Source organism: Chlorocebus sabaeus, chromosome 6 (assembly GCF_047675955.1).
Source record: "Chlorocebus sabaeus isolate Y175 chromosome 6, mChlSab1.0.hap1, whole genome shotgun sequence".
In the NCBI taxonomy this organism is placed as follows: Eukaryota; Metazoa; Chordata; class Mammalia; order Primates; family Cercopithecidae; genus Chlorocebus; species Chlorocebus sabaeus.
Window position 1 is genome coordinate 24,341,881 of NC_132909.1, and position 24,942 is coordinate 24,366,822.

General features: G+C 45.1%; 1 protein-coding gene across 2 annotated transcripts; it reads right to left on the reverse strand.

The window, feature by feature from the left end:
- Window positions 1–760: 760 nt before the first annotated feature.
- On the reverse strand, window positions 761–23,956 carry PDCD2L (programmed cell death 2 like). Of its 2 annotated transcripts, XM_007996257.3 has the most exons (7): window positions 23,803–23,952; window positions 23,526–23,692; window positions 23,351–23,411; window positions 18,728–19,098; window positions 13,856–13,966; window positions 5,471–5,619; window positions 761–934 (listed from the first exon to the last, which is right to left on the reverse strand). In XM_007996257.3, exons 1-7 carry the CDS (start codon window positions 23,908–23,910, stop codon window positions 789–791), a joined length of 1,113 nt encoding a protein of 370 aa, XP_007994448.2. In that variant the 5' UTR covers window positions 23,911–23,952; the 3' UTR covers window positions 761–788. The 2 variants fall into 2 exon arrangements, with proteins under 2 accessions (XP_007994448.2, XP_072872762.1); XM_073016661.1 differs by lacking the exon at window positions 13,856–13,966 and having other exon boundaries at window positions 23,803–23,956.
- Between the last annotated feature and the right edge of the window lie 986 nt (window positions 23,957–24,942).

A 24,942-nucleotide genomic window follows, 5' to 3' on the forward strand; every position in this document is an offset into this window, starting at 1 on the left:
TGTAAAGCTTTTGATGTATATTTTTAAAATACAGCAATTATAAATTATGTTGTGGGAAAAATATTAATGGGAAAATGCTCCAAATATAATGTTAAATGTAAGAGACAAGCCCACCCCATGATCATCTGGGCCTCATTATCCTTATCTACACAGGCAGAACATGTCTGAACATGGCTGGGAGTGTTTTTATACTGCTGTTACAGGGCTGAAGAAGGGAAGGGGTTGATCATGTTTAAAAATAAAAAAAAAGGGAGACTGGAAGGCAGCTGGATAAAGGGACAGTCTCCAGAACGGAGTAAAGACCCCTTCCTGGGATGAGACAGGAGGAGAAGGTGGGAGTGGGTGAGGGCGGGGACCTGGGCTGATGAACATGGGCAGGTCTAAACAGCCAGGGTCACAGAGCAAGAACCTCCAGCAGCTAGAGCAGGTTCAGTGGCTTGATCAGGTGCCAAAAATAGCATAGGGAGCACTGGAGTGCAGGTGTCAGAGGTGTAAACAAGAGGCAGACCACTGCTCTTGGCTCTTTTGCTGCTCACCAGGATGGCTGTGCCGGCAACACCAGCCCTCTGGACTAGAGAGGAGCTACCTTCCTAGCTGCCACTGTGACAGCTGGCCCTGGACCCTGGAAGGGCAGACCAACCCATAGTCAGGAGGTCCTGGCCCAGCCCCAGCCCAGGCACCAGCACCCAAAGGCAAAAAGCAACTCAGAAAAACAGAGGTTAATAACTTGCGAGTTAAAATAAGGTACATACACACATACTTGAACATAAAAATTGTTTTAATTTATATTAATAAAAGGAAGTGCTCTTAAACAATAATTCATCTGGGTCTTCTTGTATAATACAAAATTCTTCCATGGGGATCTGATGATTTGGGGGCCAGCAACTCTTCTCACATGTGTAAACTAGAATTGTTCCAAATTCCACAGAAAGACCTGAAAAATATGATGTATTCAGGCTTCCAGCAAAAAGAGTTATGAGACTGATGTTACTAAAAGGAGTGATTTTACCTTACAAGCTGAAAAAATAATTAGGTAAAGCAAAAACAGTGCTTACTGCTTTCAGCTATAACAGAATCACAGTCTATCCTATAATAAGTGAATATTGATAACAAAAAGCAGAATTAATTTAAAGTGGAAGGAAAATGTACTTTAAAAATAAACAAAAATTTCAACAAGTGTTAATCACAACTGTCTAGCTATCTGATGTTGAAAATCTATATTAAAATATATCACAGAGCCTTTGGCTAGGTGTGGTGGCTCACACCTGAGTTCCCTGCATTTTGGGAGGCCAACAGGGAAGGACAGCTGGAGCCCAGCCTAGGCAACATAGTGAGACACCTGTCTCTACAAAAAAAAAAAAAAAGTTATAAGAAAAAAAAAAAAAAAAAAAAAAAAAAAAATATATATATATATATATATATATATATATATATATATATATGTATCTCATATAGCCTGGTTGACATAGTGAGACTTTACTAAAAAAAAAAAAAAAATTCACTGGGTGTAATGGTGCACACCTGTAGTCCCAGCTACTTAGGAGACTAAGGCAGGAGGATCACTTGAGCCCAGGAGATAAAGGCTGCAATGAGCTATGATTGTACCACCATACTCTGGCCTGGGTGACAGAGGGAGACCCTGTCTTAAAAAAATAAATAAATAAAATAAAATAAAAATAAAAGAGAAATATATGGCCAGGCGCGGTGGCTCACGCCTGTAATCCCAGCACTTTGGGAGGCCGAGATGGGCGGATCACGAGGTCAGAAGATCGAGACCATCTTGGCTAACACGGTGAAACCCCGTCTCTACTAAAAAAATACAAAAAACTAGCCAGGCGAGGTGGCGGGCGCCTATAGTCCCAGCTACTCGGGAGGCTGAGGCAGGAGAATGGCGTGAACCCGGGAAGCGGAGCTTGCAGTGAGCTGAGATCCGGCCACTGCACTCCAGCCTGGGCGACAGAGCGAGACTCCATCTCAAAAAAAAAAAAAAAAAAAAGAGAAATATATATATAATAGAACACACTACTGCCAAAAAAGGATAAGGATTCAGGAAAAGAAAAAAAAAAACCCTAAGAGTTTATAGAAAATTATCAATGAATAAAGCCATAAAAAAAAGCACACCAAGAAAACATAAGCAATAAGAACTCCCGATGATATTAGAACAGAAAAGCAGGAGTCAAAAGGATAATGTAGGCAATGATTTGCAGCAGCAAAGGAGAAATATATTGTTTAAAAATGTATGTATTGGCTGGGCACAGCATATTGGCTCAGGCCTATAATCCCAGCACATTGGGAGGCTGAGGCAGGAGAATTGCTTGAACCTGGGAGGTGGAGGTTGCAGAGAGGAGAGATGGTGCCACTGGGCAATGGAGCAAGACTGTCTCAAAAAACGAAAGAAAAAAAAAAATGAAAAAATGGCAGAGTTTATTAACTGGTATATGACCTTCTTCTAGGAGCATGTGACTGGTAAGGGAAAATCGCCTCAAGTGAGCATGTCTACAACTCCAGTAAACACACTGCGCATGCGGCCTCTCCCAAGTGCTGGCGGGCCACTATGCGTGTGGACAGCCCATCCCAAGGGAAGAAACAAGAGAAGTAACACAAGACCCGGAAAGTACAAAATCCCAAGTCAAAGGTCAAAAATGGACACTTCAATCTCTCAGGTTGCCTGCTTGGCCCCCTCTTCCAACTGTATTTACTTCCTTTCGTTCCTGCTCTAAAACTTTTTAATAAGTTTTCACTCCTGCTCTAAAATTTGCTTTGGTCTCTCCTCTGTTTTATGTGCCTCAGTCAAATTCTTTCTTCTAAGGAGGCAAGAACTGAGGTTGCTACAGACCCCTAAAGATTTGCCACTGCTAACAGTATTGTGGCAAAAATGTTAGTTACAAAGGGGGGAAAAATCAGACCACCCTCATACCTCTACAAAGCTACATTCCATGTAAAAGACATTTCTATATAAGTGAAAAATCTCAGAGATCAGAATGCCCATAAGCGCTTCCAGAAAAATATAACTCCCAGTGAGACTGAACCACCAGATGACAGGAGGCACCAGGGCAATGGCTGGCAGAGCTTTCACTGTCAGAAGACAACACAGGGGTCTACAATGTTCTGAAAAGAGAAAGTGGGATTTAAAAATTTTATACATGGGTTGCCCCTCAAATATGAAGCCACATTACCGTGCACAATCTGAAGCAAGGCACTTCTGAGCCCTCCTAAAAGCTATTACTTGAGAAAATCCAGCTACTGAAAAAAGAATCAAAATAAAACAGGAATAAAAAAGCTCATTGTAAGAGTGGTGATGAACACTGAATCCATTTACACATAGAATTAAGGCTATCCAAACAGCTGTGATAATTATGATACTGGCTGGGCGCGGTGGCTCATTCCTGTAATCCCAGCACTTTGGGAGGTCAAGGTGGACAGATCACTTGAGGTCAGGAGTTCGAGACCAGCCAAGATGGCGAAACCCCATCTCTATTAAAAATACAAAATTAGCAGGGTATGGTGGTAGGCGCCTATAATCCCAGCTACTCGGGAGGCTGAGGCAGGAGAATCGCTTGAACCTGGGAGGCAGAGGTTGCAGTGAGCCGAGACAGTGCCACTGCACTCCAGCCTGGCTGCAGATTGAGGCTCCTTCTCAAAAAGAAAAAAAAAGATACTGGGTCTGGGCGTGGTGGTTCATGCCTATAATCCAAGCACTTTGGGATGCCGAGGCAGGAGTTTGAGACCAGCCTGGTCAACAACAGTGAAACCTGTTTCTACTAAAAGTACAAAAGATTAGCTGGGTGTGGTGGTGGGCACCTTTAATCCCAGCTCTTCATGAGGCTGAGGCAGGAGAATCACTTGAACCTGGGAGGCAGAGGTTGCAGTGAGCTGAGATTGCGCCACTGCACTCCAACCTGGGCGAAACTCCGTCTCAAAAAAAAAAAAAAAAAAAGATACTGAAATATTTCAAGGTAGGAATAGGGTATGAATTTCCTTATCTACTATGGTAAGGTGCCAGATGCATACTATCTAAAACTGAAACATAGGAAGAATGTAATTTTCTGTTAACAACAGAAGCACCTTTCAGAAACTTGGGCCTCTTGGGTAAAGAACCTATTACCAAAAGTCCAGGCCAGGCGTGGTGGCTCACGCCTGTAATCCCAACACTTTGGGAGGCCAAGACGGGCAAATCACGAGATCAGGAGATTGAGACCATCCTAGCTAACACAGTGAAACCCTGTCTCTACTAAAAATAAAATAAAATAAAAAAAATTAGCTGGGTGTGGTGGTGGGCACCTGTAGTCCCAGCTCCTAGGGAGGCTAAGGCAGGAGAATGGCGTGAACCCAGTGGGTGGAGCTTGCGGTGAGTGGAGATCGTGCCACTGCACTCCAGCCTGGGCAACAGAGCGAGACTCCATCTCAAAAAAAAAAAAAAAAAAAAAAAAAAAAAAATTCCAGTAACTGCTTCACTTATACTTAACATTCCTTCTGTTAATTTGTACGAAAATTTATTCTAAGACTTTTAATTACCATGTTAGTGAATTTCCCTATTTTAGGAAAATTATTTTTGTCTAGCCATCCATTCATCTAACTTGCTATTTGTCTTTATGTCAAAAATGATTATTGGAATAATGGTTATTAACATTGATAATAGTTGTAATTTCTGACCAAGCATAGTTCATGCTTGTAATCACTTTGGGAGGCCAAGGCAGGAGGATCGCTAGAGTCTAGGAGTTTGAGACCAGCCTGGGCAACATGGCGAAACCTTGCCTCTACAAAAAAAATGCAAATTCCAGCCTGGCCAACACAGTGAAACCCCATCACTACTAAAAATACAAAAACTAGACAGGCATGGTGGCGGACACCTATAATCCCAGCTGCTGGGGAGACTGAGGGAGGGGAATTGCTAGACCCCGGGAGGTAGAGGTTGCAGTGAGCTGAGAACGTACCACTGCCCTCCAGCCCAGGCAACAGGAGAGAGACTCCATCTCAAAAAAATAAATAAATCAATAAATATATATATATAAAAAAAGACTGGCTGGATTACAAATTTCTTTTTCTTTTTTTTGAGAGAGAGTCTCACTCTGTCGCCAGGCTGGAGTGCATTGGCGCGATCTTGGCTCACTGCAACCACCACCTCCTGGGTTCAAGCGATTCCCCACCTCAACCTCCTAAGCAGCTGGGACTACAGGCACGCGCCACCATGCCCAGCTAATTTTTTATATTATAGTAGAGACAAGGTTTCACCACACTGGCCAGGATGGCCTCGATCTCCTGACCTCGTGATCCGCCCACCTGGGCCTCCCAAAGTGCTGGGATTACAGGCATGAGCCACCACACCTGGCCTAAATTTCTTAAAATAATTTTTTAATTCCCAAATTTTCTATAATTTGCTTATGATATTTTATAAGTAAACAAAAGGTTTTTCATTCATTTAAAAATAATGCCAGAAATCCACAAACTCAAATTAATTTAGGCTTCTCACCTAAATTAGCACTCTTGAGCATGCTGACCAGTGCTGGCATAAGCTGAAACTCAAATATCCTTCGGCCTCCACACTGGCTGCAGGCTGGAAGCTCGGTGACTTCTGATGCAGGGCAGGTCAGAAAGAGTGGCTCTCCACTCCAGGAATACCTAGGACAAGGAAACAAAGAACCCCGAATTAGAGCCACACAAGTCACATTCTAGCATCTAAGGCCGTGCTTTGCAACCTTTCTTTGTTTCTTGCAGAAGTCCTCCAAAGGCCCAAAAACCTAGCACCATGGCTGTAAAGCATAGCAAGATATCTGGAAATCTTGTCAGTGTTCGATTCAAAGTCTCAAAGGCACTAAAGTCAACGTTCAATTGAATCTAGGTAAAGCTGCGACGAAGTTCAGACCCAGCTCCACTGCAGATTAAATGGAATCAGCCCTCCACACTACTGACCTTACAGAGGAAGGGGCATGCCTTAGAGCAGAAGTCCCCAACCCCCAGGCCATGGACCCCCAGGTCATGGACCAGTACTGGTCGGCAGTCTATTAGGAATAGGGCCATGCAGCAGGAGGTGAGCAACAGGCAAGCGAGCATTACCACCTGATCTCCACCTCTTGTCCCTATGAGATTCTCATAGCAGCGCAAACCCTATTGTGAACTGCACATGCGAGGGATCTAGGTTGCATGCTCCTTATGAGAATCTAATGCCTTATGATCTGAGGTGAACAGTTTCAACCCAAAACCATGCCCCACGCCCCCCACCTCAGTCTGTGAAAAAATTGCCTTTCACAAACCAGTCCCTGGTGCCAAAAAGGTCAGGGACCACTGCCTTAGAGGGAGGAAACATTCACTTCCGTTTTTGGGTTTTTTTTTTTTTTTTTTTTTTTAGATAGAGCCTTTTCTGTTGCCCAGGCTGGAGTGCAGTGGCACAATCACAGCTCACTGCAGCCTTGACCCCCTGGGCTCAAGCAATCCTCTGACCTCAGCTTCCTGAGTAGCCGGGAACAGATGCACATCACCATACCCAGCTAGTTTTTAAAAAAAATTTTGTAGAGACAGCGTCTTGCTATACTGCCCAGGCTGGTCTCAAACTCCTGGCCTCAAGGGATCCTCCCACCTCAGCCTCCCAAAGTGCTATGATTACAAATGTGAGCCACCATATCCAGCTCACTTCAATACTACTGTTCTTCGATATATAATTTCTGGCAATCATTTTAAAAGTTACTAAACATGCAAAGAAGCAGGAAAATTTAACCCATAAAGAAAGTTAATGCAAGGAGACCCATGGACAAGATGATAAATTTATCAGACAAAAATTTTAAAATACCAATAATAAATATGTAAAAAAAAAAAAAAAAAAAAAACCCTAGTGGAAAAGGTAGACCAGGAGACCAGGTGCAGTGGCTCACACCTGTAATTCCAGCACTTTGGGAGGCTGAGGCGGGTGAATCACCTGAGGACAAGAGTTCAAGATCAGCCTGGCCAACATGGTGAAACCCCATCTCTACTAAAACTACAAAAATTAGCCGGGCACAGTGGCAGGTGCCTGTAATCCCAGTAGCAGGGGAGGCTGAGGCTGAGGCTGCAGAATCACTTAAACCTGGAAGGCAGAGGTTGCAGTGAGCTGAGATTGCTCCACTGCAATCCAGCCTGGATGACACAGCGAGACTCCTTCTCAAATAATAATAATAATAATAATAATACAAAAATTAGCCAGACATAGTGGTGCACACCTGTGGTCCCAGCTACTTTAGAGGGTGTGGCAGGAGGATCACTTGAGCTCAGGAGTCTGAGGCTGCAGTGAGCCATGACTGCACCACTGCACTCCAGCCTACGCAACAGAACAAGACCCAATCTCTAAATAAACAAAACAAAAAAACAAAAAAAAAGCAACATAGAGTTAAAAAAAAAAGACAAAAAAGGGAACAAAATAGCAAACTAAAAATACTCAAGTCACCGACAAGCAGGTTCAATACAAGGAATACAGAAACAAAAACAAAAAACCCCACCAAATGCAAAGCCAGGTGTGGTGACAGATGCCTATAACCCTAGCACTTTGGGAGGCTGAGGTGAGGGAATTGCTTGAGTCCAGGAGTTCAAGACCAGCCTAGGCAACATAGTGAGATGCCCATCTCTTTAAAACAAAAAGGAAAGAAAAAAGAAACGGAGGAAGAAACAATAACAGAATAAAATTAACCCAACATGGCAGGGTGCAGTGGCTCATGCCTGTGATCCCAGCATTTTGTGAGGCAGGCAGGTCACCTGAGGTCAAAAGTTTGAGACCAGCCTGGCCAACACAGCAAAACCTGTCTCTACTAAAAATACAAAAAAATTAGCCAGGCATGGTGGTGTGCACCAGTAATCCCAGCTACTCAGGAGGCTGAGGCAGGAGAATTGCTGAACCTGGGAGGCAGAGGTTGCAGTGAGCCGAGATTGTGCCACTGTACTCCAGCCTGGGCAACAGAGCAAGACTCTGTCTCAAAATAAATAAATAAATAAATAAATAAATAACCCAACAATACCAATGATTAAAGAGACTGCATATTCCTTGTTAAAAAAAAAATCGGCCAGGCGCGGTGGCTCAAGTCTGTAATCCCAGCACTTTGGGAGGCCGAGACGGGCAGATCACAAGGTCAGAAGATCAAGACCATCCTGGCTAACACGGTGAAACCCCGTCCTCTACTAAAAAACATACAAAAAACTAGCCCGGGAGGTGGCGGGCGCCTGTAGTCCCAGCTACTCGGGAGGCTGAGGCAGGAGAATGGCGTAAAACCGGGAGGCGGAGCTTGCAGTGAGCTGGGATCCGGCCACTGCACTCCAGCCTGGGCGACAGAGCGAGACTCCGTCTCAAAAAAAAAATCATAACTGTTAAGTTGAACTTGATCAAAATTTAAAGCCATCTGTCAGAATCTGTTTGAGTGCTAAAAAAATTAAATTGAAAAAGGACTTGTACTCTTGACCATGAAGAATTCCTACAACTCAGTAACACAAACACAAACAATATGGCAAGAGATTTGAATGACGCTTTATCCAAGATGATACACAGAGATGGAAAACAAGCACTTGAAATGATGCTCAACATCATTTGCCATTTGAGGAAATGCAAATTAAAGCCACAATAAAATGCCACTACACACCTTCTTAAATGGCTAAAATTAAAAACTGAACATCCCAAGCATTAGCAAAGATATACAGGGAGTAGAATTCTTAAAAAACAGCTAGTGGGAACAGAAATGGCATAACCACTTTGGAAAATGGTTTGGCCTGTTTCTTAACAAGTTAAACATGCATATACCACATAATACAACCATTCTATTCCTAGGTATCTACCCCTACAAAATCAAAACATGTCTTACAAAGAGATGTAAACAAATGTTCATAGCAGCTTTATTTATAATAGCCAAACACTGGAAATAACCCAAATATCCATCAACTGGTAAATGTATAGTGGCACATCCATACAATGGAATATGACACAGTGGTCAAAAGGAATGAACTATTGATACATGCAATAAGAATGAATCTTGAAGTATGCTAAGTGAATAAAACCAGACCAAAAAAAAAGTATATTCCATGTGACCTTATATACTTTCACAGGAAATGCACTAAGGTGCAACAGAAAGATGATCAGTGGTTGCCTGGGGATTGAGGGAGCAGCACGGGACAGGGTTGGCAAGAACTTGCGAAGGAGTATGAGGAAACTTCTGGCAGGGAGGAATATGTTTACTGTCTTGACTGTTGTGATTTCAGGGGTGTATACAGATGTCAACTTATCTAAGTGCATACTGTAAAAATATAGGCAGTCTGTTGTATGTCAATTATACCTCAATAAAGCTGCTGAAAAATAAATGTAAACAGACACACTTCACCATAGAAGATACATAGATGCCAAATGAGCACATGGGAAGATGCTCAACATCATTTGTTATTAGGAAAATGCAAATTCAAACCACAAGGAAATACCACCACCACCTACTAGAATGGCTACAATTTAAAAGATTGACAATATTTTTAAAACCACCACCAGGCTAGGTTTCTCAATGCCAACCATCCTATACTCCCCGTATTTCAGTATTTGCATATTTAGTTCTTATTTCATTAAGGAAAAATTCCCAATTTTATATTTGAATATTGTTTCTGATCCATCCATTAGGTTCTCTATTTTGGAGACCAATTCTCCTCATAGTAAATACAATTATGAACCCTTGCTCAAGTCTTTATACCAGTACTTTGATCTTTAGCCAAGTCTATTATGTTCCCTAATTTTTTTTTTTTTAAGACAGAGCCTCACTCTGTCACCCAGGCTGGAGTGCAATGGCGCAGTCTCGGTCCGCTGCAAACTCCTCCTCCTGGGTTCAAGCAATTCTCCTGCCTCCGCCTCCCGAGTAGCTGGGACTACAGGCGCCTGCCACCAACCCCAGCTAGTTTTTCTATTTTTATTAGAGATGGAGTTTCACCATATCGGCCCAGCTGGTCTGGAATTCCTGACCTTGTGATCCGCCTGCCTTGGCCTCCCAAAGTGCTGGGATTACAGGTGTGAGCCACCACGCCCGGCCTATGTTCCTTATATTCTATATGTATTAGATACGTAATGTCATGGGGCTTGGTTTCTTTAGCAATTCAATTTCCGATTCATACAGAGTTACTTTATTTTCTCACCTTTGAGCTCTTGTTTTATGGAATCTATTGTCTTATGAAGTTCTTATACATTTTGAAGCATCTGCTGGGACTGATGTGCTCCTTGGATTATATTTTATTTTATTTTATTTTTTGAGACACAGTCTCACTGTGTCACCCAGGCTGGAGTGCAGTGGCACGATCTCAGCTCACTGCAACCTCCGCCTCCCAGGTTCAAGCGATTCTCCTGCCTTTGCCTCCTGAGTAACTGGGACTATAGGCGCCCACCACCATGCCCAGCTAATTTTTGTATTTTTAGTAGAGACGGGGTTTCACCAGGTTGGCTAGAATGGTCTCGATCTACTGACCTCATGATCCACCCGCCTTGGCCTCCCAAAGTGTTGGGATTACCAGTGTGAGCCACCGAGCCCAGCTGGATATTTTCTAGCAGACTTGGTTCTTGAGCTTTTTGTATGTGCTCTTCATTTCCTTAACTATTCTTGCCACAGTATGATTACCTGGGTGGCATGCTATTTTTCATCTAGCTCACGCCTAAAGGGTGCAACTCAGTTTAGACCATCTATTTGCTCTGAAATGTCCACAGAGGTTCTCATTGATTTCCTGTCCATCTCATATGAGGCCTGTTTTCCCCTCTCAAGGAGTACTGCCCATTTCCTCTGCATTTCTGTAGGTAGTAAAAGAGGGAACTGGGGCGAGGAGATAGTTCTTCTGGGACTAGATGCAATCTTTATTAGAATACCTGGGCTTTGTTTTTTCCTCTGAGACAGTGTAAAATACTGTATGTTGAGAAAGATCCCACTCCAGTAGAGGCGAAATTGCCCTTAACTTTCCAATCATTGCTCTGACTCATCATGGAACAAAGGAATGTTGCTTCTGAGAGGCAATCCCCAATTCCTACACCACCTCCCCACCACGCCCAGTTCTTCAGCCAACATGGTGGAGGAGGTCCACCATCCTCCACATTAGGACATGCAAACTCTCCTCCTGTGTGCTTCCTTCCAGACATGATTAACTGAAAATTCTTAGGTCAGGTGCAGTGGCTCATGCCTGTCATCCCAGCACTTTGGGAGGCTGAGGTGGGTGGATCACCAGAGGTCAGGAGTTCGAGACCATACTGGCCAACACGGTGAACTCTCATCTCTACTAAAAATACAAAAATTAGCCAGGCATGGTGGCACATCCCTGTAGTCCCAGCTATTCAAGAGGCTGAGACAGCAGAACTGTTTGAACCCAGAAGATGGAGGTTGCAGTGAGCTGAGATCATACCACTGCACTCCAGCCTGGGGGACAGAGACAGACTCTGTTTCCAAAAAAAGAAAATTCTTTGTGGACTCATCAGTATATTTTAGGCAGGTGAGAGAAAAGGCCTGTGGGATTAGAACTTGCACTTAACCATGCCAGAAATTTCTGTACCTTTCTCTGCAAAGACTAAATTAGTTATATAAGTGAATAAATATATGTGAAACACTCAAGAACTCTATTAGACATTTACTGATATTATATCCTGGGCTATCACTTTGAGTTTTACAGTACTAAGCCCTTTTCCTTTTTTCAATGCTGATAAAATGGAACTTCTTTTTTAATATTTACTGTTTTATTTGGGCTAATTTTTAGCTTTTAGATTCACTGTGGTACGTATCGGAGAAAAAGGCCATTTGAGCTAATTCTGCCCACTTTGTCTGGACCTGTTTTTACTATTTTTATAAACTATACCTGCTGGGTATGTCATTTCCTCTGAGGCCTTCCTGATAGCCTACCTAAAATAGCTCTATTTTTTCCTCATTTATCACTTATGGAAATCACACAGGTTTTTTTTTTTTTGAGATGGAGTCTCGCTCTGTTGCCCAGGCTGGAGTGCAGTGGCGCAATCTCGGCTTACTGCAAGCTCCGCCTCCTGGGTTCACGCCATTCTCCTGCCTCAGCCTCCTGAGTAGCTGGGACTACAGGCGCCCGCCACCTCGCCCGGCTAATTTTTTTTTTGTATTTTTAGTAGAGACGGGGTTTCAGCATGTTAGCCAGGATGGTCTCGAGCTCCTGACCGCATGATCCACCCTCCTCAGCCTCCCAAAGTGCTGGGATTACAGGCGTAAGCCACCACACCCGACCCATACAGGTTTGTTTTTAATCTCTCACTCTAGAAAATAAAATATATGGACCAGGGGCAGGACGCAGTGGCTCAAACCTGTAATCCCAGCACTTTGGAAGGCTGAGGCGGGCAGATCATTTGAAGTCAGGAGTTCAATACCAGTCTGACCAACATGGTGAAACTCCGTCTCTACTAAAAATACAAAAAGTAGTCGGGTGTGGTGGCTGTAATCCTATACTCAGGAGGCTGACGCAGGAGACTCTTTTAAACCCAGGAGGCGGAGGTTGCAGTGAGCCAGGATCACGCCACTGCACTCCAGCCTAGGTGGCAGAGTGAGACTCCATCCCAGAAAAATAAAAAATAAATTAAAAAATAAAAATAAATATATGAGCCAGGGGTTGTGGCTGATGCTGGTAATCCCAGCACTTTGGAAGGCCGTGGCAGGAGGATCACTTGAGGCCAGGAGTTTGAGAGCACACTGAGCAACATGATCAGATCCCATCTCTACAAAATACATTTTTTAAAAAATTAGCCACACATGGTGGCACACACCTGTAGTTCTAGATACTTAGGAGGATCGCTTGAGCCCAAGAGGAAATGGTTACAGTGAGCAATGATCACACCACTGCACTCCAGGGTGGGAAACAGACTGAGACCCTCTCTAAAAAAAAAAAAAAAATTAGTAATAATAATAGTCCAGGCACAGGGGCTCATGCCTGTAATCCTAGAACAAACTCTGAGAGGCCAAAGCAGATGGATGGCTTGAGCTCAGAAGTTTGGAACCAGCCTGGCCAACATGGTGAAATACCATTTCTAAAAAAATATACAAAAATTAGCTGGGTGTGGTAGCATGTGCCTGTAGTCCCAGCTACTTGGGAGGCTGAGGTGGGAAGGTCACTTGAGCCCGGGAGTGTGCACTGAGCTATAATTGATCACACCACTGCACTCAAGCCTAAGCAACAGAGCAAGACCCTGTCAAAAAACAACAACAAAAAAATTAAAGCCAGGCGTGGTGGCTCACACTTGTATCTCAGAACTTTGGGAGGCCGAGGCGGGCAGAATACACGAGGCCAGCAGTTCGAGACCAGTCTGGCCAACGTGGTGAAACCCCGTCTCTACTAAAATACAAAAAAAAAAAAAAATTAGCCAGGCATGGTGGCGGGCACCTGTAATCCCAGCCACTCAGGAGGCTGAGGCAGGAGAATTGCTTAAACCCGAGAGGTGGAGGTTGCAGTGAGCCAAGATCACGCCACTACACTCCAGCGTGGGCGACAGAGCGTGACTCCCTCTCAAAGAAAAAAAAAAATTAAATTAATAATAATAATAAAGGCTATGAGAACATGGACTTCGTCTGTGCTATTTCCTGCTATGCCATTTCCTGCTATATCTGCAGCACCTACCAATAGCAGCATCCGGCATGCAGAATAGACTCCGTAGTATTTGTTAGACAAATGAGTGCGCTTTACCTTACTGAATCCTTCTACACAACTGAATCCTCCTACACATCCTATAACGTAGGTATTAGGTCCTATAAAGCAGGTATTAGGTTCTCTCTTCTTTTGGGGAATACTGTATGTAGGTTTTGCTTTTCTCATATTTTCCTGTGTTTTCCAAACTAACATGTATTACCTTTATAATCAAGGAAAACAATAAAATGAACTGTGCCTTTTTTACCTCAAAATCTGCTCCTGACAAGCAGCAATTCGCTTCATGAATTTGTAAAACGTCTGATCTCCACTTTTAATTACAGTTTTCTCGTATTTTTCACCACCATCATTAGAAAGGCTAAAAACAGAAGCAGAAAACACTTGTGAATGTCTATATCCAGAAAATTACAGCATTTGCAAGAGGAAACAAGATAATTTTCTTTTAAAAAAATTTATCAGGCCAGGTGCGGTGGCTAACGCCTATAATCCCAGCACTTTGGGAGGCCAAGGCAGGCAGATCACAAGGTCAGGAGATTGAGACCATCCTGGCCAACATGGTGGAACCCCATCTCTACTAAAAAACACAAAAAATTGGCTGGGTGTGGTGGCGCACGCCTGTAGTCCCAGCTACTCAGGAGGCTGAGGCAGAGGAAATTGCTTGAACCCGGAAAGTGGAGGTTGCAGTGATCCGAGATCACGACACTGCACTCCAGCCTGGTGACAGAATGAGATTCCGTATCCAAAAAAAAAAAAAAAAAAAAAGTCATACCTGTAATCCTAGCACTTTGGGAGGCCGAGGTGAGCAGATCACCTGAGGTCAGGAGTTCGAAACCAGCCTGGCCAACATCTTGAAACCCCATCTCTGATAAAAATACAAAAAATTAGCTGGGTGTGGTTGCGGGCACCTGTGATCCCAGCTACTTGGGAGGCTGAGGCAGGAGAATCACTTGAACTCGGGAGGTGGAGGTTGCAGTGAGTCAAGATCGCACCATTGCACTCCAGCCTGGGCAACAAGAGTGAACCTCTGTCTCAAAAAAAAATTTTTTTTAAATTTATCAGGTCAGTGCAGTGGGCTCACGCTTGTAATCCCAGCACTTTGGGAGCCCAAGGCAGGGGGATCACTTGAGCTCAGGAGTTCAAAACCATCCTGGGCAACCTGGCAGAACCTCGTCTCTACAAAAATATACAAAAATTAGCTGGGCATGGTGGTGTGCACCTGTGGTCCCAGCTATTCCAGAGGTGAGGCTGTGGTGAGCCGTGAGAACATCACTGCACTACAGCCTGGGTAACAGTGTGAGGTCTCAAAAAGAAAAAAAAAAAACTGTCAAAGTAAAAAACTGTAAAACTGTCAAGTAATTTTTTTTTTTTTTTTTTTTGAGAGGGAGTCTCCCTGTGTCACCCAGGCTGAGTGCAATGGTGCAATCTTGGCTCACTGCAACCTCCACCTCCTGGGTTCAAGCGATTCTCCTGTCTCAGACTCCCAAGTAGCTGGGATTACAAGTGTGCGCCAACACACGTCCGGCTAATTTTTGTATTTTTAGTAAAGACAAGGTTTCGCCATGTTGGCCAGGCTGGTTTCCAACTCCTGACCTCAAGTGATCCGTCTCAGCCTCCCAAAGTGCTGGGATTATAGGCGTGAGCCACCGCACTCAGCCAAAAACTGTCAAGTAAATATTTTTGATATTTAAATTGTGTACATGTAGCTCTATAGTCCCCTGCCCCACCCTTCTCCCAAGCTATTTTCAACTCTTGGGTAATTACTTACAATTTAAAAAATCGCAGGGCACAGTGGCTCACACCTGTAATCTCAACACTTTGGAAGGCCGAGGACGGTGGATCACAAGGCCAAAAGATCGAGACCATCCTGGCCAACATGGTAAAACCCTGTCTCTACCAAAAATACAAAAATTAGTTGGGCATGGTGGTATGCACCTATAGTCCTAGTTACTCAGGAGGCTGAGGAAGGAGAATCACTTAAACCTGGGAGACAGAAGTTGCAATGAGCCGAGATTGCGCCACTGTACTCCAGCCTGGCAACACAGCAAGATTCTGTCTTAAAAATATATATATATGGGTGCAGTGGCTCAGACCTGCGATCCCAGCACTTTGGGAGGCCAAGGAGAATGGGTCCCTTGAGGTTAGGAGTTTCAGACCAGCCTGGCCAACATGGTGAAGCCCCATCTCTACTAAAAATACAAAAATTAGCCGAGTATGGTGGTGGGTACCTGTAATCCCAGCTATTTGGGAGGCTGAGGCAGGAGGATCACTTGAACCTGGGAGCTGGAGGTTGCAGTGAGCCGTTACCACGCCACTGTACTCCAGCCTGGGCGACAAAGTGAGACTCTGTCTCAAAAAAAAAAAAAACAAAAATTGGCTGGGCGCGGTGGCTCACGCCTGTAATCTCAGCATTTTGGGAGGCCGAGGCGGGTGGATCATGAGGTCAGGAGATCAAGACCATCCTGGCTAACACAGTGAAACCCCGTCTCTACCAAAACTACAAAAAATTAGCTAGGCACGGTGGCGGGTGCTTGTAGTCCAAGCTACTTGGGAGGCTGAGGCAGGAGAATGGCGTGAACCCAGGAGGCAGAGCTTGCAATGAGCTGAGATCGTAGCACCGCACTCCAGCCTGGGCGATAGAGCGAGACTCCATCTCAAAAAAAAAAAAATTTGTTTTAATTAGCTGAGTTTGGTGGCACACACCTGTAGTCCCAGCTACGGGGGAAGCTGAGGCCAGAGGATCCCTTGAGGCCAGGAGTTTGAGGCTGCAGTAAGCCATGAGCAGGCTGGGCGCAGTGGCTAACACCTGTAATCCCTGGCACGTTGGGAGGTCGAGGTGGGTGGATCACTTGGGGCCAGAACTTCAAGAGCCTGGGCAATATGGCAAAAGCCCACCTCTATTAAAAAGAAAATACAAAAATTAGCTGGGTGAAGTGGCACACGCCTGTGGTTCCAGCTACTCGAGAGGCTGAGGCATGAGAATTGCTTAAGCCCGCAAGGCAGAGGTTGCAGTGAGCCGAGAACGTGCTACTGCACTCCAGCCTGGACAACAGAGCAAGACTCTCTCAAAAAAAAAAAAAAAAAAAAAAAAAAGCCATGACCACACCACTGCAGTTCAGCCTGGGAAACAAAGCAAGTTTCCATCTCTTAAAAAAAAAAAAAAGACAAATACTCTAGAAGAAACCCACCAAAGCCGGGCGCGGTGGCTCAAGCCTGCAATCCCAGCACTTTGGGAGGCCGAGACGGGCGGCTCACAAGGTCAGGAGATCAAGACCATCCTGGCTAACACGGTGAAACCCCGTCTCTACTAAAAATACAAAAAAATTAGTCGGGCGTGGTAGCGGGCGCCTGTAGTCCCAGCTACTCGGGAGGCTGAGGCAGGAGAATGGTGTGAACCCAGGAGGCGGAGCTTGTAGTGAGCTGAGATCGCGCCACTGCACTCCAGCCTGGGTGACAGAGCAAGACTCTGTCTCAAAAAAAAAAAAAAAAAAAAGAAACCCACCAAAAAGAAGCAAATACATAAAAACTTAAGAAATTAAAAAATAAAAAATCTTGCCAGGCGCAGTGGTGGCTCACACCTGTAATCCCAGCACTTTGGGAGGCTGAGGCAGGCAGATCACAACATCAAGAAATTGAGACCATCCTGGCCAACATGATGAGACCTTGTCTCTACTAATAATACAAAAATTAGCTGGGTGTGGTGGCGCGCACCTGTAGTCTCAAATACTTGGGAGGCTGAGGGAGGAAAATTGCTTGAACCCGGGAGGTGGAGGTTGGAGTGAGCCAAGATCGCACCACTGTACTCCAGCCTGGCAACAGAGTGAGAGTCCATCTCACAAAAAATAAATAAATAAATAAATATAAAATTAAAAGTACTTATAACCATCAATTCTATTAAGCGTTATTTTCAAACACCAACATGTCTTCATGCACTCCCCTTCATCATTATTCTGAAAAAGCCTACAAATGAAACAGTTCTGGTAAAGAACCAGGCCATTTCTCCAAACATTCTATTGTAATTTTTTTAATTCTAATAGTAACAAATGCTGGGTGCAGTGGTTAAAAAAAATTTTTAGTCCAGGCGCAATGGCTCACACCTGTAATCCCAGCACTTTGGGAGGCTAAGGTGGGTGGATCACCTGAGGTCAGGAGTTCGAGACCAGCCTGACCAACATAGTGAAACCCCATCTCTACTAAAAATACAAAAATTAGCTGGGCATGGTGGCACATGGCTGTAATCCCAGCTACTTGGGAGGCTGAGGTAGGAGAATCACTTAAACCCGAGAGGCAGAGGTTGCAGTGAGCCGAGATCGTGCCATTGTACTCTAGCCTGGGCAACAACAGTGAAACTCCAAAAAAAAAAATTTTAATTGGTCAGACATGGTGGCGTGTACCCGTACTCCCAGCTACTTGGGAAGCTAAGGTAGACTGCCTGAGCCCAGGAGTTCAAGGCTGCGTGAGCTGCGATCACAGCAATTAACTCCAGCGTGGGTGACAGAGTGAGACCCTGTCTCTCTCAATCAATCAATAAGCAAAAATGATCATTCTTACTTCTTTAGAGCGCTTTGGTTTATAAAGCCTTTCAAGATCTACTCTCTCGTTTGACTCTCAAAATCATGTGATGAAACAGAGAACAGAGATATACCTATCACTCTCACTTTACAGAATTGAGGATCTGAAAGCATCTCCGAGGTCCTGGGCCAGTTCTGGAGCCATAGTCAAGAGTCAATAAACAAATGGTATTTTTCTTTTCTTTTTTCCATTTTTTCACCCCAATCTTATTATCCCAGATTAAATGGCAGTTTTCTAACTTGCCTGTCTCTGCTATAAAGACATATTAGAAATATAAAAGAAAGTTAGAGTCAGTGAACGCATCTTCTATAAATACTTGCCATCTCTAACTTCTGTTTGTTCATCTTTGTTCACTCTCTTAACGGGAGTTATAAATAGAGCAGGGTTTTCAAGCTAACTCAAGTTGGCTAATAAGGAAGTAAAGTGAAAAGGTCCTACATACAAGTTCTGCCTGAAAGTTTCCCCAGGTCCTGTGGTGAAACTGAAGGGTAACTCCTGTGGCTGCTTCCCAATCCAGTCACCTGTCAACCTCAGGAGCACACATCCTCACCTTTGGGAAAGCAACTGATCCATGGCAATGCCTTCTCTCTGCTGATAGTCCCTCAGAAGGCTGTGGGCATGATCCAGGTTGACAAAGTCTATGTATTCATCCTCGTCTGCAACACAGATATAGTAGGGCAGGAATAGCGGCAGCCCAGGAGACAAGGCGGTCTGCTCCCCAGGAGGCACAGGATGGGCAGCACCCAGGACAGCATCCTGCAGGCGGAGGTCTTGGAGCCGAGCCGTCCAGTCTACGTCTTTGGCACTGCTGGCATCATTCCCAAAATCCAAGGTAAGCTGTGAAGGCGCCTCCTCAGTGTCACTTCCCCAGTCATCAGCACCTTCACACCAGTCCTCAGCTGCAAGGCTGTTTTCCTGTGTCTGGAAAAATATTCAGTGAATGAGGTCCAAGCACATTTGGGAGGTTTATTCTATTACTTCGGTTCCAGCCACCCATCCCTGTGCCTTCCAGAGGGAGCCTTCACACCAGCCCCTTCCCCTCTGGCACACTCCAATCAAACTTTCTAGACTTTATGTACTCAAAAGTATGTTGAAGGAAACTTAAAATACTTGTCTTTCCTTTTCGGGGTGTGGGGAAAAGAAAGAGAGATCAGCCTGTTACTGTGTCTATATAAAAGGAAGCAGACATAAGAGACTCCATTTTGTTCTGTATTTGAGATGCTGTTAATCTGTGACCCTACCCCCAACCTTGTCTTTTCAAGAGACATGTGCTGTGGTGACTCAAGGTTTAAAGGATTTTGGACTGTGCAGGATGTGCTTTGTTAAACAAGTGCCTGAAGGCAGCTTGCTGGTTAAAAGTCATCACCATTCTCTTAATCTAAAGTAAGAGAAAAGCATGTGCCTCTGTATGCTGAGCGCTGGTCCCCTGGGCCCTCTTTTTCTTTCTCTATACTTTGTCTCTGTGTCTCATTTCTTTTTTCAAGTCTCTCTTTCCACCTAACGAGAAACGCCCACAGGTGTGGAGGGGCAGGCCACCCCTTCCTGGGGCGAGTGTGACAGATACAGTACATGGTTTATTCAACCATCTGTTCCAATATCTTTCTGTTGTGCTTCATGTATTGCAGGAACTGAAAAGAAAGAACTACATTTCCCAGACTCCTTAGCACCTAGGGTTTCAGATATGATTAGGTGTCTGCTAATCAGGTCTACTAGAGAGAGACATGAACTTGAGACAGAGTGAAGCAGAAAGAAAGACCACGTAGCAAAAGGCAGTCAGAGTGTAGACATAGACAGAACAAGGTTTTAGAGTCAACAGTTCTGTGGTGAAGACAGCGTCTAGTTCACCAGATCACACTTAAGCTTCCTGACAGCAGGAGAGGTGGCATAGCAGCTCCTTCAGGGACAGTTCTCAGGTGTGATTCTGGAGGGCATTCCTGGAGCCTCCAACTTCAGCCTATCCACTTACTAAAAACTTGACTCCTGTGTTAAGTCTGTCTCAGCTTAAAAGCCAGGCATGGTTGCACGTGCCTGCAATCCCAGCTACTCCGGAGGCTGAGGCAGAATAGCTTGAATCCAGGAGGCGGAGTTCTCAGTGAGCTGAGATCATGCCACTGCACTACAGCCTGGGAGACAGAGTGAGACTTGGTCTCAAAAACAAAAACAAACAAACAAACAAAACAGTACTTTTCTAATTATCTGCACTTGAACCCTGACAAATATAGGCACTGTCTTCAACTTTTTATTCGAGTACTGCTAGTACTATGCCTAGGAAACATCAAGAACTGGGTGCAGGCCGGGCCCAGTGTCTCACGCCTGTAATTCCAGCATTTTGGGAGGCTGAGGTGGGTGGACTGTTTGAGTCCAGGAGTTCAAGATCAGCCTGGGCAACATGACAAAACCCCATCTCTACAAAAAATAAAAAAGTTAGCTGGGCATGGTGGCAAGTGCCTGTAATCCCATCTACTCAGGAGGCTGAGGTGGGAGAATGGCTTGAGCCCAAGAGGCAAAGATCATGCTACTGCACTCCAACCTGGGTGACCAGAATGAAACCCCATCTCAAAAAAAAAAAAAAAAAAGAAAAGAAAAGAAAAAAGAACTGTGTATATATAAAGACACATTTACAGTCAAAGGAGGCTAAATTTTGTTCTGCAGCTACCAACTTGCCTGCCTTTTCAATAAATTCAGATTTCATCTTATGAAATGTGTTAAAACATATATATATCTCATAAAGTATATTTACTATAAACACATATATGTTATCACATACAACCACATATATGTACATCCCCATATATATTCCCAAACAGGAAAATCAGTAAACTGTGTCTCAAGACCTTCAGTGTAAGTTTGAAAAAACTACTATATATACAATGGAATATTCTTCACCCTTAAAAAAAAAAAAAGGAAGTTCTGTCGTTTGTGACAACATGGATAGAACTGGAGAACATTTTGCTAAGTGAAATAAGCCAGACACAAAGACAAATGCTGCATGTATTCACTTATATGTGGAATCTAAAACAATTAACCTCAAAGTAGAGCAGAATGGTGGTTAAAGAAATGTGGAGTGGCCGGGTGCAGTGGCTCACGCCTGTAATCCCAGCCCTTAGGAGGCTGAGGCAGGCGGATCACGAGGTAAAGAGATCGAGACCATCCTGGCTACATGGTGAAACCTCGTCTCTACTAAAAATACAAAAATTAGCTGGGCGTGGTATTGTGTGCCTGTAGTCCCAGCTACTCAGGAGGCTGAGGCAGGAGAATCGCTTGAACCCGGGAGGCTGAGGCTGCAGTGAGCCGAGATCGTGCCATTGCACTCCGGCCTGGCGACAGAGCGAAACTCGATCTCAAAAAAAAAAATCTGGAGTGAGCGAGGCATGGTGGCTCATGCCTGTAACCTCAGCACTTTGGGAGGCCAATGCGGGTGGGTCACCTGAGGTCAGGAGTTCGAGACCAGCCTGGCCAACATGGTGAAACCCCGTCTCTACTAAAAATACAAAAATTAGCTAGGCGTGGTGGCAAGTGCCTGTAATCCCAGCTACTCGGGAGGCTGAGGCAGGAGAATCCCTTGAATCCAGGAGGTGGAAGTTGCAGTGAGCTGAGAATGTGCCATTGCACTCCAGCCTGGAAACAAGAGTGAAACTTGGTCTCAAAAAAAAAAAAAAAAAAAAAAGAAAGAAAGAAACCTGGAGTGGAAAGAATAAGGAGATGATGGTCAAAGAATACAAAACCTCAGCTATTCAGGAGGAATGTGGGTTTTTTTTAAGTTCTACTGCACAGCTTGAATATAGTTAATAATACAGTATTGTGGCTGGGCACGGGAGTTCAAGCCTGTAATTCCAGCACTTTGGGAGGCCGAGGCGGGTAGATGACGAGGTCAAGAGATGGAGACCATCCTGACTTACATGGTGAAACCCTGTCTCTACTAAAAATTCAAAAAAAAAAAAAAACAAAAAAAACAATTAGCCGGCCGTGGTGGCGGGCGCCCGTAATCCCAGCTACTTGGGAGGCTGAGGCAGGAGAATTGCTTGAAACCCAGGAGACGGAGCTTGCAGTGAGCAGAGATGGCACCACTGCACTCCAGCCTGGGCAACAGAGCAACACTCCGTCTCAAAAAAAATAAAGTATTTTGTATTTCCAAATTGCTAGAGGAAATTTCAAATGTTCTCACAAGACGTTAAGTATCTGAGGTGATGAATGCATTAACTGGCTTCATTTAATTATTCCACATGATATTCTTGAATCATAACCATCACTTTATACCTCATAAATTTATACATTATTATAAACTGTCAATTTACAGTTAAAATGTTGAAGACACCCACGAGGAAGCCTCCATCTCGCTCTCTTTTTTTTGGGAGGGGAGAGGGTCTGGCTTTGCCACCCAGGCTGAAGTGCACTGGCACAAGTGTAGGTCACTGCAGCCTCAACCTCCTGGACTCAAGCAATCCTCCCACCTCAGCCGCCTGAGCAGCTGGCACTACAGTTGCGCGGCCATCATGCCCGGTTAATTTTTTTTACTTTTTATAGAGAGGACGTTTTGCTATGTTGCCCAGACTGCTCTCCCAACATTTTTTTTTTTTGTATGGAGTCTGTCATTCAGGTTGGATTGCAGTGGCATGATCTCAGCTCACTGCAATCTCCGCCTCCCGGGTTCAAGCGATTCTCTTGCCTCAACCTCCCTTGCAGCTGGGATTACAGGTGCCTACCACCATGCCCGGCTAATTTTTTGTTTTTGTTTTTAATAGAGACGGGGTTTCGTCATGTTGGCCAGACTGGTCTCGAACTTCTGATCTCTGATGCTCCGCCCGCCTCGGCCTCCCAAAGTGCTGGGATTACAGGCCTGAGCCACTGCGCCCGGCCTGGTCTCCAACTTCTGAGCTCAAGCAATCCTTCCACCTCAGCCTCTCAAAAAATGGTGGGATCACAGGCGTAAGCCACCATGCGGGGCCGCCATCTCCTTTTAACAAAGAAGTTAGAAAATAAAACTAAAGTAAAATAGAAGAAAAAAAAACCCTCACAAAACCTCAAGAAAATAGCATTCTATGGTTCTGCAGAAAAGCAAAAAACCACTCCAATGTACTTCAAAGAACACGGCTTTAAAGTCTGTCCCAAACTATACTCTGGATAACATCCTCAAATGACAGAAAAAAAATAACATGCCAATCACAACCTTTACCTGAGCGTCCTGCGCCTCTCTCTCTGGAACCTGCAGGCACTGGGAGCGGAACACGTTCCAGCTTCGGGGTGAAGACAAAGGGCCGTGAGGGCTACACCCCTACTCCAGCCCGACGGCCCGCCCCAGCCCGCTGGAAAGGACACCCCAGGAGCAGCTCTGGGACTTCCCCGCCTACCTGCGCGCACCGCCGGTGCTGCAGCCAGGGCAGGCGCACGCGAACACGTGCAGCAAACGGTGAAACGGGGAGCCTTCCAGCGGGCAGTACACCTGCACGATCAGGGCGAGCGGCTGCCCGCAGCGCTGACACACGGGCCTGGGCGCAGCCACGGTGGGCAGAGCATCCTGAGGGGACAGAGGCGGCGCTCAGACTCCAACTCCCCCCGGGACTTTGCCCACTCCCTCCGCACCCTTCGCCACCACCCATTGGCCCCAGTTCCGGCACCCGCCCTCACCGGAATGCCGCCCAGCTTGCTAGCAGTCCAGGCGTCCGGCCCTGTGGGGCTGCCGTGCACCGGCGCATCTCGAAGTCCCAGCAGCACCGGCTTCAGAACGGCCGCCATGGCTGCCTGGCGACCAGGTGAAAACGCGAACTACGGCAGCCGAGCGGGCGCGCGTGTCCGCGCACGCGCAACGCGTAGGCTGACATGATAGCCCCGCCCCCTTACTAGGATCCGATGCGGAGGCGTGGCTTTAAGGCGCGTGCACTCTGGTCCAAGAGCCACAGAGGCGCCGCTGGCATTATGTGCCCCTTAATACGCTGTAATAGGAAGTACACACCATCTACTAGGAAGTAGTTTTGCCAAAAAGCTAACTTTTTTTTTTTCCTTTTTTTCTTGAGACGAGGACTTGCTATATTGCCCACACTGGTCTTGAACTCCTGGCTCCTGGGTTCAAGTGATCCTCCAGCCTCCGCCTCCCAAAGTGTTGTGATTACAGGTGTGAGCCACTGGGCCCAGGCTCCAAAAAGCCTTCCCGGGAAATAAAAATTTTAGGTGGGATAATGGTATTATCAATAACAAGAAGAACAATGAAGTTTTTAATTTTTAGAGAAACACACCAAAATGCTTATAGATGAAATATCTGGGATTTGCTACTACATAATTAAAGTGGGATGTAGATACAGTAAGATTGGCTATGAATTGATAATTGTTGAAATTTGGTGCCAGGCACATGGAGATTTATTCTATTTGGGTTTTATATGTTTGAGATTTTTCGGAGTTTTCATTTTCGTTTTGTTTTTGAGACAGAGTCTCGCTGGGTCGCCCAGGCTGGAGTGCAGTGGCGCCATCTCACTGCAACCTCTGCCTCACAGGTTCAAGCGATTCTCCTGCCTCAGCCCCCCGAGTAGCTGGATTAGGATTACAGGTGCCCACCACCACGCCTGGCGCCCAGCTTTTTTTTTTGAGACGGAGTTTCTCTCGTTGCCCAGGCTGGAGTGCAGTGGCATGATCCCAGTTCACCGCAACCTCTGCCTCCCAGGTTCAAGCCCTTCTTCTGCCTTAGCCTCCCAAGTAGCTGAGATTACAGGCATGTGCCACCATGCCTGGCTAACTGTATTTTTAATAGAGACAGGGTTTCTCCATATTGATCAG